The following is a 13242-nucleotide window of genomic DNA, read 5'->3' as shown; positions in this document are numbered from 1 at the left end:
AAAAACCCTGGGTGTCTTGGGTGGTTTTTTTGTTGTTGGTAGGCTTGTTTGTTTTTGCTAAGTCTAGCAACCTTAGAGAAAAGTCGAGGACATTCCCAAGAGTGTGTTTCTCAGAATACAAGCTTGTGCAGAGAGAAGCTGGGTGAGGTAAGGCCAGATGGAACCATATTCTTCAGTGGAGAAGTCTGGGAAGGTGTGGTATCAACAGCTGATAGTGCTTACTCTCAGATATCAGATAATCTCCTTAGGCACAGTATCCAAGAGCAGTAGAAATTGGGAGGGCGCAGCGTGTACTGGTAACTGTTTCAGTAAGGCCTCTTTTCATCCCTGTGCTGAATGTTTCTCATCTCCAGGTGCTGCCTTTATCCATGACATGGAAGTTACATTCTACCCGGGAGAGGAGAGGGTTAGCATCACTCAAACTGCTGAGGGACTTGACTCAGAGAACTATCTGAGCATTAAGACCAACATTCAAGGCCAGGTGCCTTACGTCCCAGCAAATTTCACAGCCCGCATCTCTCCCTACAAGGAGCTGTACCACTACTCGGACTCCGGTATGTGTAACCAGTCTTCACAACTGTAAATGGGGATTGTACCCATCTCACAAGATAGTTTTAAGACTTAAATGACTTACTACCTGGCATGTCCTAGAACAGTCAATGGAACATAAAATGAGCTGTTATGTTATTACTCTTATTGTTAGAATAAAATATATAGTGTAAGTGAGCAGAATGCTGGCTGCTATACAAAGGAATATCTATAATCCTACCCAGTACTTTCAAATAACAGCATAATCAGTAGCAACATGGTCCATGGGGGTGGCTAGGGATGGTATAGTTATGTACAGTTTTTAACCATCCTGCTTTCTGCAACATGGAAAATACTGATTATTGGAATTTTTATTTGCCTCAACCTTGTTTCAGCTGATGAGTTCAGGCTGCTTTAAAAATCACAGAGGCCAGGTGCAGTGGCTCATGCCTGTAATCCCAACACTTTGGAAGGCTGATGCAGGTGGATCACCTGAGGTCAGGAGTTGGAGACCAGTCTGGCCAACATGGCAAAACCCTGTCTCTACTAAAAATACAAACATGAGCCGAGCATGGTGGCAGGTGCCTGTGATCCCAGCTACTTGGAGGCCTGGGGCAGGAGAATCACCTGAACACCCAGGAAGTGGGGGTTGCAGTGAACTGAGATTGCACCACTATACTCCAGCCTGGGTGACAGAGCAGGACTCCATCTCAAAAAAACAAAAAAACAGAGAATGCTGTAGTTTACTCTAAAAATAATGCTAGATTTGGAGTCAAAAGATAAGAACTTATATCCTGGATTTGCTTATCTGTAGGGAAAGGCCTCTTAATATCTGAGAATGTATTTTTTCACCTTTAATGTAGCAATAAAAATGCTTTTTCTATGTTATGTGGTCAGTAGTATGTGTGAAGCATGATGTGTTCTGTGAAAATACTATCTGTGTGCAAGAGGCTGCCTCCATCACAGTTGCTGTTGTGCAGCACGGCAATCTAGACTGAGTTGTGCCTTTCCTCTGATCCCTGCTTCTCCTGTGCTGAGAGCTGGCAGCCTGGCAGGAACGGAGAGAAGAAATGGGAAGCAGAGACCTGGGCTGTGAACAAAATGGTCAATGCCCAGATAACTGACCTGGGCTTGTTCCCAGACTTAGATTATGAGAGACAACCCTTTCCTTTCTCTGGAATTCTTCAGATTTACTGAAGTGCAAGGTGCTGGAAGTCGTCACTTCTGTGCAATGTAGATGAGGGACCTGTTTAAAATTTAGGGTGTAGAGTCAAACCAGTGTGAGTTTCAGTTCTAGCTCTACCATGTAGCAGCATTGCATCTTAGCCTACTTCACCTCCGTAAGCCTCTGATTGCATGACTTAGTGCCCACCTACCTGTGCTGTTGTGAGGAATAAATGAGGCAGTCTGTATAGAGCACTGTCGGCACGGCTGGCACTTAGTCGCACTTATTCTTTGCATATAATGACATGGACCATGGTAGTGCCTTCTCCCTCTCAGCACTGTGACTTTGTATCCACTCAGGTTCTTGGGATTTCCTTGCTAATTTTTTCATATAAACTCAGGAAGTTCCCAAGGGAACATGCTCCAAGAATTAGATGAAAAAAACTGCATAAAAATACACCCCACCTGAAAATCTCTGTATTTAATATATATATATTTTTTAAATTACCAATGTGTTTATTGCAGCTGTAACCTCTACAAGTTCCAGAGAGTACTCTCTCACTTTTGGTGCAATCAACCAAACATGGTCCTACCGCGTCCACCAGAACATCACTTACCAGGTGTGCAGGCATGCCCCCCGACGCCCGGCCTTCCCCACCACCCAGCAGCTGAACGTAGACCGGGTCTTTGCCTTGTATAATGATGAAGAAAGAGTGCTTAGATTTGCTGTGACCAATCAAATTGGCCCAGTTGAAGGTAAGGTTTTCTTTGTTGTTCTTGGGCAAAAATGACATCCTTTTAAGTAGAGTTAGAATAATTCACAGAGGTTACTAAGGGTTACCTCGTGCCGGGCTGTGTTAGGTGCTAGGTATAAGGATGAATAAAGCAGATCCTTGCCCTTGAGTTGGAAACAGGCAGAAATGGAGTTTTAGGGCAAGGAACAGTGTCCCTGCTAAAGTCAGGAAAGAGAGGGCACAGTATGTGAGGCTGGTTTATAGCAGTACCCCGCTGTGTGTGCCAGTCAGGAACATACCTGTGAACAAGGCGGACTGGAATTAGGACAGAGAGTGGTGCCAATAAGTATTTGTTACAAGTGTGATAAGTGCAGGGAGCTCCGAGTCTAGTTTGAAGATCAGGGAAGATGTCCCCAAGAAAGTGATGTTTTAGCTAGAACAGATGAGAAGAATTTCATCCAAAACCAAGGTGGGGCAAAGAGCTAGTACTTGGAAAAAGAAAACAATATAGAACTTCATGTATAACTTCCCCCTCCCCAATCCCCAGAACATTATACTTAATAGTGAAAGACTGGATGCTTTTCCCTGAAGCGTAGGAAAAAGACCAGGATGTCTACTCATGCCACTTTAATTCACCTCGGTACTAGAAGTTCTAGCCAGGGGGATTAGGCAAGAACATGAAATAAAAGCCATCTAAAAAATTGGAAAGGGAGAAATAAAATTATTCTCGGATGACATGATCTTTTATGTAGAAAGTCTAAGGAATTCACTAAAAAACTATTAGAACTAAAGAAAAAATTCAGCAATGTTATAGGATATGCAAGATTAGTATACCAAAATTATATTTTTCTATAGTAGCAATGAGCAAACTGAAAATTAAGGAATTCTATTTCAAAAAGTAATTAAAAAAAAATAAGTGCAGTACTAGTGCATTGCATCCCACAAAACATTTTTGGGAAAAAGATAAGACCTAGTTAAATGGGAAGATGTTCCATATTCATGGATTGGAAGACTTAACACTGTTAAGATATGAATGCTTCCCAAATTGATCTATTAATTCAACATAATCCCTATCAGAATCTCAGCTAGCTCTTTGCAGAAATTGGCAAGCTGATTGTAGAATTTATATGAGAACTCAAAGAACCCAGAATAGCCAAAACAGTCTTAGAAAAGAAGCATAAAGTCAGACTCATATTTCTCAAACTCAAAATGTAATCAAGACAGTGTGGTCCTGGCATAAGGATACACGTACAGATCAATGAAATAGAAGTGGGAACCCAGAAATAAACACTCACATTAAAAGTCAATGGCTTTTTCAACAACAGTGCCAAAACAATTCAGTGGAGAAAGAACAGTGTTTTAAACTCTTGTTGACTATGGTGCTGGGACCGCTGAGTGACCACACACAAAAGAATGAAGTTGAATCCTTATCTCACAGCATATCCAAAAATAAACTCAAAATGGGCCCACAGACCTAAGTGTGAGAGCTAAAACTTTTCAGAAGAAAACACAGGGCTACATTTTTGTGACTTTGAATTTGGTAGTGGTTTCTTAGGTATGACACAACAACAAAAGAAACTGGATGCCATCAAAATTTTAAATATTTGTACTTCAAAGGACATTATTAACAAAGTGAAAATGCAACCCATAGAATGGGAGACAGTATTTTAAATCATGTATTTAATAAGAGACTTGTTCTAGAGTGTATGAAGTACTGTTACAACTCAATAAAAAGACAAAAAGCCAACTAAAAGATGGCAAAGGATCTATAATGTCCTTTGTCCAAAAAGATACATAGATACCCAGTGAATATCTGTAAAGATGCTCGACATCATTAGTCATCAGAAAAATGCAAATCAAAACCACAATGTGATACTACTTGACATCGTTTGGTTGAGTATAATCAAAAAATAGGTAATAACAAGTGTTGGCGAGAATGTGGAAAATTCAGAACCCGCATACGTGCTGTTGTGATTGCTGTTTTTCCCAGTAGCCACATTATTTTACAAATAGCAGTTTCTCAAAAAGTTAAACACAAAGTTGCCATTTAACAGAGCAATTCTACTCACTGTGTACCCAAAAGAAATAAAAACATAGGTCCTCACAAAAACTTATTCATGTATATACATAGCAGCATTATTCATAATAGCCAAAAGGTTGAAGCACCTCACATGTCCATCAATTGCTGGACAGCAAAAAACATTGATATACTAGAATATTGTTCAACCATGAAGTATGAATACATGCTACAACATGGGTGAACTCTGAAAACCATTTTTTTATTTATTTTATTTTTTTTGAGACGGAGTTTCGCTCTTGTTACCCAGGCTGGAGTGCAATGGCGCAATCTTGGCTCACTGCAACCTCCGCCCCCTGGGTTCAGGCAATTCTCCTGCCTCAGCCTCCAGAGTAGCTGGGATTACAGGCATGCGCCACCATGCCCAGCTAATTTTTTGTAATTTTAGTAGAGACGGGGTTTCACCATGTTGACCAGGATGGTCTCGATCTCTTGACCTCGTGATCCACCCGCCTCGGCCTCCCAAAGTGCTGAGATTACAGGCTTGAGCCACCGTGTCCGGCCCTGAAAACCTTATGTTAAATGAAGGTAGCTGGTCGGTCATAAAGGACAGCATACTGAATGATTGCATTTATATGAAATATTCAGAATAGGCAAATCCACGTACATAGCATATTCCTGTTGCCCAGGGCTAGGAGATAATGAGGGAATAGGGGGTTAATAGCTAAAGGGTACAGCATTTCTTTTGGAGGTGATTATGTGATTATGTGTATGGTATGTGAATTACATCTCAGTTGAAGGCTGAGCATGGTAGTTTATGCCTGTAATTCCAGCATTTGGGAGGCCAAGGTGGGTGGATCACCTGAGGTCAGGATTTTGACACTAGTCTAGCCAACATGGCAAAACCCTATCACTACAAAAAAAAATACATATAATATATGTAATATACACACACAAAAATTAGCGAGATGTGGTGGCATGTGCATGTAATCTCAGCTACTCAGGAGGCTGAAGCAGGAGAATTGCTTGCCCCCAGGAGGTGGAGGTTGCAGTGAGCTGATATTGCACCACTGCAGTCCAGCCTGGGCAATGACATAGCAAGACTCTCAAAAATAAAAATAAAAATAAATAAATTGAAGCAAACAGTGGTGGAAACAAAACTGTAGAACCATTCCCATCAGGCGCAGTGGCTTGTGCCTGTAATCCCAGTAATCCCAGTAATCCCAGCTACTCTGAAGGTTGAGGTGGGAGGATCACTTGAGCCCAGGAGTTTGAGACCAGCCTTGGCCACATACCAAGACCCCCATCTCAAAATAAACAGTGGTTCCCAAATTTCAATGAGCAGCAGCATCCTCAACTATGAAGACTGATTTAAAAATACAGATGAAAGTCTTCTAGGCATATCATGTCACAAAAAGACATGAAACTGAAAAGCATGTTGCTATGTGAAAGCAGCTAGTCTGAAAAGGCTACGTATAGAAAGATTCTAACTATGTGACATTCTGGAAAAAGTTACACTATAGAGACAGTAAAAAGATCAGTGGTTGCCAGTGGTTCAGGAGGAAGAAGGAGCAGGATGCATGAGTGGAACATGGGATTTTTAGGGCAGTGAAACTATTCTGTATGATACTGTAATGTTGGATGTAGGCCATTGTGCATTTGGAACTATAGAACTGTCCAACACCAAAGGTGTTGTCCTAATGTAGACTATGGGCATCAGTTAATGATTCACTGAGGATAGTAAATGTACCACACTAATGTACAATGTTAATAATAGGGGTAACTGTGCACATGGGGGGCTGGGGAGACATGGAAGCTCTGTAGTTTGTTCTATTTTTCTCTAAATGTAAAACCACACTAAAAAGCAAGGTCTTAATTTAAAAAAAAGTTTTAAGCAAGCCAGAGAATGAGCTTGTGAAGTCAGGGAACTCTACAGATGGGAAGTGACTTCGTCAGATTGAGGGGACACTTCAATTCTGAAAACCAGAAGGTCATGTTTTCCCCTGGAATGTAAGAGCGGCACCGTGAGAAAAAGACCATCTTCCTCGTTCAGCCACTGTATCGTTACTATTGAGCCCAGAATTTGCTCCTCAGAGAGGTGAATCTGTAATATGCAGTTCTGTGGTTTGCTACTGGAGCTGAGGGCCCCTGAAGGCCTCAGCAGGCTCCATAGAAGTGTTACTTCAGCTATATAATATTAAGGTACAAGGATTGGACTCTTTTCTAGGATGCAGAAGTAATTTGTAACGAGAATCGTAAGTTGATTTGGTTGATTGGTTTGGTTTTGGGAAACTTGGCTGGGAGCGTAGGCATTGGGTGCCCAAAGGAGGTTTTGTAAGGTAGTGAATTAATACATGAAAATGTGAGTTGATTTTAGAGGAACATGTAAATCAGAGAGGGAAAGATTGCAGTAGTAGATTTCTCAATGACAGATTTAAACAAAACTGCTGGGGAGAATGGTTTTTCCCTCTAAATGTCCAGGTCAGCCCTTCATTGGGTATAGGTGTCTGATAAGTAAAAGCAACCATTTGCAAAAGAATCTCCTGGGCTGTGGAGTCCCATTCAGATTCTGGAATCATTTAGGAAAATGATACATCTCTGGGTGTACTTTTCCTGGAGACATACCAGAGAGTAGAAAGGATCAGAGAAACCAAACTGGCAGGCACCAAGTTGTTCATTGTCTTTAGAATTTGATACGATTTTCCCTCCCACCCCAGTCAAATATTAATTAAGAAATAGCAAAGGATGGGTTACTTGGTGCCAAGCACTGTTCTAAGCACCTTATGTGAATTAACTCATTTAATCCCCACAACAACCTCTACCCAGTGGTAGGGTTATTTGTTATCCTATATGATGAGAATGAGGTATAGAAATCAAGTGATTTGCCTGCTCATAGCTCCTAAGTAGTGAGCTGGGATTCAAACTCAGGCCCTGGCTCTACCACTCACACCCTTACCCCCATGGCTCTGCTGTTCCACACTGGTCTTATGACTGCCTCATAATTTAGACCAAACTTTAAAAGAGACAATATGTGTCTTTTATAAACGCTTTGTGTTTAAACCCTACTTCATCTACCCACAATAGTACTGTTCATTCTACCTGAATAGGAGAAAAACAGCCACAACAAAGAGACACCCAAAGGAAAAGTTCTTTTTTCTTTCCGCTCTCAGCGCATAGCAGTATCTTCCTAAGAGCTGCTTACTTTTTCCAGTGGGAACCATCATCTGGTTGGAACGCATGTGAAACAACACAGCTGCCCACACCTGATGTGGGTGTGTCGTGATTTCCCAGGGCGAGAATGCAGAACTGAACTGGGGTGTCTTTCCCAGTGAGTGACTGGAGCCTCTGTCCCTTGTTGACTTCTCAACCAGCAGTGCCACTTCCCACCAATTGCTTGAGCTTTAAGTGGGTTAGCTGGTTTTTTTTCTTTTTTGGTGGGGTCATAGAACAGGATCCAAAAATGCTTCCTGTCCTTCCACTTCAAGGGTCGTTTTGGTGAGTTGAGGAGGCTCTAGGCAGAGGGCTGTGCAGTGAAACTGAACGGACTGTTCCTTTAAGGAAAACCGCTCTTCCCTTGATTGAATGAGTAAATTAGTTCCAGATCCTCTGTCAGAGAGTCAAGGAGTTTAAGAGGGTGAGGGTGAAATAGAAAATGTCTTAAGAAGGACACTGCCATTCTTTACTTACTATAATAGGAGAAAAGCTTACAAGTCATAGAGAATGAGTAGTGAAATGGTTTTAGAAATGTATTTTTAAAATGTTTTGGGAAGCCAATTCAGTGAACGAGGCCGTGCCCAGAAGAGCTCCATGCTTGGTTACACACTTTGCTTTGAACCGTGGGCTCCACATTTTCACTTTGCACTGGGCATTGCAAATGATGGAACTAATTCTGTCAGTCACATACATTTTAAATCAGTATTAAGTAATTATGGACACTGTCTTCTCAATTTTAGGTAGGATAATATATCCTGTCCAAGTTTACAAGTCAACTTTTGAGTTGCGTTTTTTTTTTTTTTTTTTTTTTCTTTTAATGCCTAGCAGGGTGGTAAGCTCTTGAGTTCCATGTGAATTCACTAATCTTTGCTGGAATGTGCCATGGCGAAATTATGATGCTGGAAAGTACTGAATAAGAAGGCTAAGCATTAGTATTCATAAACTAAAATGTGTTGATTACTTCCCGCTTTGGTGGGGTATGCCAGGCATTTTGTACAGAATCTTCTCCTAAAATGGAGAAAAAACCATGTGGGAGAATCACCTTCTTGTCCTACATTGGGTCCTCATGGATGAGGACATAACCTTGTCCTTGGTGTGACCTGCTGAGGACTGACTTGGGAACCTGGTCTATGCTCAAGTTTACTCAGCAACTACAGCCTCAGTGCCGTGCCTCCTTCCAGTCAGCCAGGGGATTCAGAGGAAGGGACTTTCAAGGATGTCTTCGTGCTCCAGGAAGCTAGGCTTTTGCTTACATAGTTCATCAGGTTTAAAAAGTGCTGGGATTATTTGTTGGTCCTTTGTTTTGGCAAAGATTCTGTGTACCCCAGCCAACATCATTGCGGTGTACTGAGGGAAAACCCATAGCCCTTCTTATTTTCAGCCAATAATGTGGGAATCAATAATATGGGAATATTCCACTACAAGAATTCACTGTGGTGTTTCTTATAAAGTGGGATGGAAAGTGTTTACCAGAAAACAAGGGCATCTTGGTTCACAGCAGGCTATGAGAAAACACTGGAAGAGCCATAACATGGGCAGTAGGACAGGCAATGGGGAGAAGCCAGACATCCTGAAGGACTGTGAGTGAGTCCAGTCTATGAGGTCAGCTGCAGCAGTCAGCCCTTGGGGTCTGGACTAGGAGTCACTTTGGGCAACTCTCACCCCTGGCAATGGGGTTGTGGTTGCTGTTACCTTGAGAGTATAGACCAGGTTCCTGAGTCAGCATCTGTTGCAATGGAGAATGACGGGGTCATGTCCTCACTGAAGGCTCAATGTAAGACAAACACCTGATCTCCCTCATTATTTCTCCATTTTAGTAGAGATTCTGTACAAAGCAGGGGTGGGAGAGAGTCGTGGGTCAGACAGAGTGAAATGATAGAGAATCCAGGAGGAGGTGGTAAAATGGGTGGTACTGCCAGAGTCTGCCTACAGATGCCATGATGCTGGTGTCTGCGGGTAGTGAGAACTGGTGAGCAGGATGGGACTCGGGATGCTAAGCTGGCTATCAAGACAAGGCCTCGGGCACAGACGTATATGGCAGAAGCCTGAGTTATTACAACTTAGATGGAGCGCCCTTTGTAACAGAGATGGCTCAATGTAGAACCTGACAGGCTTAGCTGGGGCTCCTGAAATCTTTTGAGCCTAAGATTAGAGTTAATTCTAGGAACTGAGATGAACGGCGGCACCTGTGAGAAGGAAGGAGGAATGCAGTCAGTGGAGACTGGGTAGACTTGCCGCTGGGGAATTGCCTTTCAAATACATTGTGTTGGGTTTTCTTAATTTAGCAGTAGCGGCAGATGTATATATTATTTCCATTTTACATGGCAGAATCGGAAGTGCCAGAGTTGATAGATTCATTCTATTTGAGCATCCGGCACTCCTTCCAATACCACTATGCCACTAGGTAATTTCATGAAGTTCCCTCGGTGAGGGTTACAGCAAAGCACAGGCTTTGGAGCCAGACTGCTAGATTTTTATTCCAGCTCCATCCACCTGTTCTGACTGTGAATCCCTGGGCAGGTTATTTGGCCTCTCTGTGATGCAGCAAAAGTGGAGATGATGACAATTTACTCACCATGTAGTTAGGAGAATGTAATCGGGCATCCTCCTGTCTGTTCAGAACAGTGCCTCACACATAAATGCTCAGTGAGCATGGACTATTATTTTCTATGTAGAAATAAAGATTTTTTTTTAAGACATGGTCTTGCTGTCACCTAGGCTGGAGTACAGTGGCATGATGATGGCTCACTGCAAGCTTAAGCTCCTGGACTCAAGTCATCCTCCTGCCTCAACCTCTGGAGTAGCTGGACTACAAGCATAGTTTACCATACTTGGCTTTTTTTTTTTTTTTTTTAAGTAGAGATTAGGTCTTGCCATATTGCCCAGGCTGGGCTTGAAGTCCTGGGTCAAGCAATCCTCGTGCCCTAGTCTCCCGAAGTGCTGGGATAACAGGCATGAGCCACCATGCTCAGCCAAAATAGACTTCTCTAGGGAAGGTTTCATTTGTTAAGTAATCCCTACCCTAGTGATGGATCCTTGGCAAGGCCACTCCTGAAGAGTAAGTACTGGGAAAGTCATTCCCGTTTAGTCTTAGGAGTCATTCAGAAGCAAGATTTTTAAAAAATTAATTAGATTTACCCATAAAAAATTGTGAATTTTAGTAAGAGACAGACAGATTTAGAACCAGAAATTTGGAATTTGAGTCCTTGCTGTACCACTTCCTGACTTAGTGAGCTTGGGCAATTTTTCCCATGTCTCTTTCAATTTCCTTGTCTGTGAAAATTACTCATAATGAGGACAATAGCTCACCACAAAGAATTATCCCAAGAATCACAGGAAGAGCAAAAACACTTTTAAATAGACGTGTTGGACGTTTTCATTCCCTGGACGCAAACCTACTGAAGGCAACAAAAGGTACTAACTGTCTGTAGGGTAGGCAGTCTGGAGTTTAATACTGAGGTGCAGACAATCCACCCTAGCTTCGGTTAGGGATGATTTAGTAAGGTCTCCAGGTGTGCCACAAAACAGACATGCAGTCAGTTCTGAGGACTCTTCTCCTTCTGTGTCATTCTCTTACCAGTAGCCACATTGTGCTTTTATTTCCCCTCTACTCATGCAGAAGATGCAGATCCCTCTCCAGTGAATCCTTGCTATGATGGGAGCCACATGTGTGACACAACAGCACGGTGCCATCCGGGGACAGGTGTAGATTACACCTGCGAGTGCGCATCTGGGTACCAGGGAGATGGACGTAGCTGTGTGGGTAAGAGTCATGTTCTTGTGTCTTCTTCATGTAGCTCTTGTTCTTCCTCTGCCTTCTCCAGCATTATGTTTGTAGAAGACAAGTACCTGTCACCTTTACAGTCACAGTTGCCAATGATTTTAGCAGCTGTTAATCTGAATATAGTTACTTAAAAATTAAAGTACAGCTGTTTAGGTTTGAAAAGATGGTTTGGAATGGAGTATTTTGTACTTGGGCTGTGAAAAGAAAACATGTGTTGCAATTCCTGGATATTTTAAGTTTTGTAACTTTGAGCCTCTAATAAGTAGTTCTGGCCAGGCGCGGTGGCTCACGCCTGTAATCCCAGCACTTTGAGAGGCCGAGGCAGATGAATCACCTGAAGTCAGGAGTTCAAGACCAGCCTGACCAACCTGCAGAAACCCCGCCTCTACTAAAAATAAAAAATTAGCTGGGCGTGGTGTGGTACATGCCTATAATCCCAGCTACTCAGGAGGCTGAGGCAGAATTGCTTGAACCCAGGAGGCTGAGGCAGAATTGCTTGAACCCAGGAGGCAGAGGCAGAATTGCTTGAACCCAGGAGGCAGAGGTTGTGGTGAGCTGAGATTGCACCACTGCACTCCAGCGTGGGCAACAAGAGTGAAACTCTATCTTGGGGGAAAAAAAAGTTCTTAGACTTACTAAAAAGCACATTTTCTGGTTTTCTTTAAATTTTAGACGGCCATTAAGTTTCTTTTACTTGTTATATCCCAAAAAGGCATGGTAGAAATTTTAAAGGCATGTTAAAAAAATTGTTGGTTTTCTTCCAAGTATCCATTATTTTTAAAACAGTTAAAGAATTCTTAGAATATTCATTTAAAAATTGTCTTCCTGTGGCTTTTACTTGAATGGCATGAATTTTTACTATTTCTCATGGTCTACAACATGCATTTATATCTGATTTAAAAAAATTCTATGTCTGCTACCCATTTGTCCCATTGAAGCATCGTACTCATGAGAAAACATTGAGTTTTTAGACCCTCCACTTCTGGGACCCTTGAGTTAAGCAGAATTTTTCTGTTCTCATTTGGTCTTAGATGAAAATGAATGTGCAACTGGCTTTCATCGCTGTGGCCCCAACTCTGTATGTATCAACTTGCCTGGAAGCTACAGGTGTGAGTGCCGGAGTGGTTATGAGTTTGCAGATGACCGGTATACTTGCATCTGTGAGTTCCAAAATCATTTTCTTGTGTGGCCAAAATGGTGCTTTTTAATGTTACTCTTTAGTCTTATCAGTGTTTTGACTTCTGTCATTCAGAAGCTCTGCTTTATGGTTTTCTTGAGAACACAGTTTATGTCAAAATAGCCCAAAGCTAGGTGGATGTGGTAGCTCATGCCTGTAATCCCAGCACTATGGAAGGTTGAGGCAGGTAAATCCCTTGAGTTCAGAGGTTCGAGACCAGCTTGGGCAATGTGGCAAAACCTTGTCTCTACAAAAAATACAAAACATTAGCCAGGCCTGGTGGCATGCACCTATTGTCCTAGCTACTCAGGAGGCTGAGACAGGAGGATTGCCTGAGCATGGGAGGCAGAGGTTGCAGTGAGCTGAGAGTGTGCCAGTGCACTCCAGCTTAGGTAGTAGAGTGAGACACTGTCTCAAAAAGAAAGAAAGAACACAAAGCTTTGGCTCAATTCAGTCCTGTTTATTTTCATTGTTTTTCTCTAAATAGATATTTTTGGTGTTGAGTTACTGAAGGATGCACACCCCAGTTAGGATTTCTGGCACAATCATGTAACAAGATGATAAACCTCTCTAGTAAACACCTCTAGTTCTTTAGATAGAGCCTAAAGTATTTCTCTAATTAGAA

At 42.2% G+C, this 13242-nt stretch overlaps 1 protein-coding gene across 2 annotated transcripts in view; it reads left to right on the top strand.

Annotated features, from left to right (window-relative positions):
• The window catches only part of NID2 (nidogen 2), a 62149-nt gene that overhangs the window by 25945 nt on the left and 22962 nt on the right, over window positions 1-13242 (top strand). For both annotated transcript variants that reach the window (XM_035260521.3, XM_009006025.5), the window contains exons 7-10: window positions 354-554; window positions 2218-2448; window positions 11276-11419; window positions 12472-12600. In XM_035260521.3, the coding sequence (XP_035116412.2) occupies window positions 354-554; window positions 2218-2448; window positions 11276-11419; window positions 12472-12600 (705 nt within the window). The remainder of the gene's footprint in view (window positions 1-353; window positions 555-2217; window positions 2449-11275; window positions 11420-12471; window positions 12601-13242) is intronic.

The sequence above is a fragment of the Callithrix jacchus genome, chromosome 8 (genome assembly GCF_049354715.1).
Source record: "Callithrix jacchus isolate 240 chromosome 8, calJac240_pri, whole genome shotgun sequence".
Taxonomy (NCBI): domain Eukaryota; kingdom Metazoa; phylum Chordata; class Mammalia; order Primates; family Cebidae; genus Callithrix; species Callithrix jacchus.
Note: the sequence above shows the minus strand (reverse complement) of the source record. Positions and strands in the feature narration are given on the sequence as shown.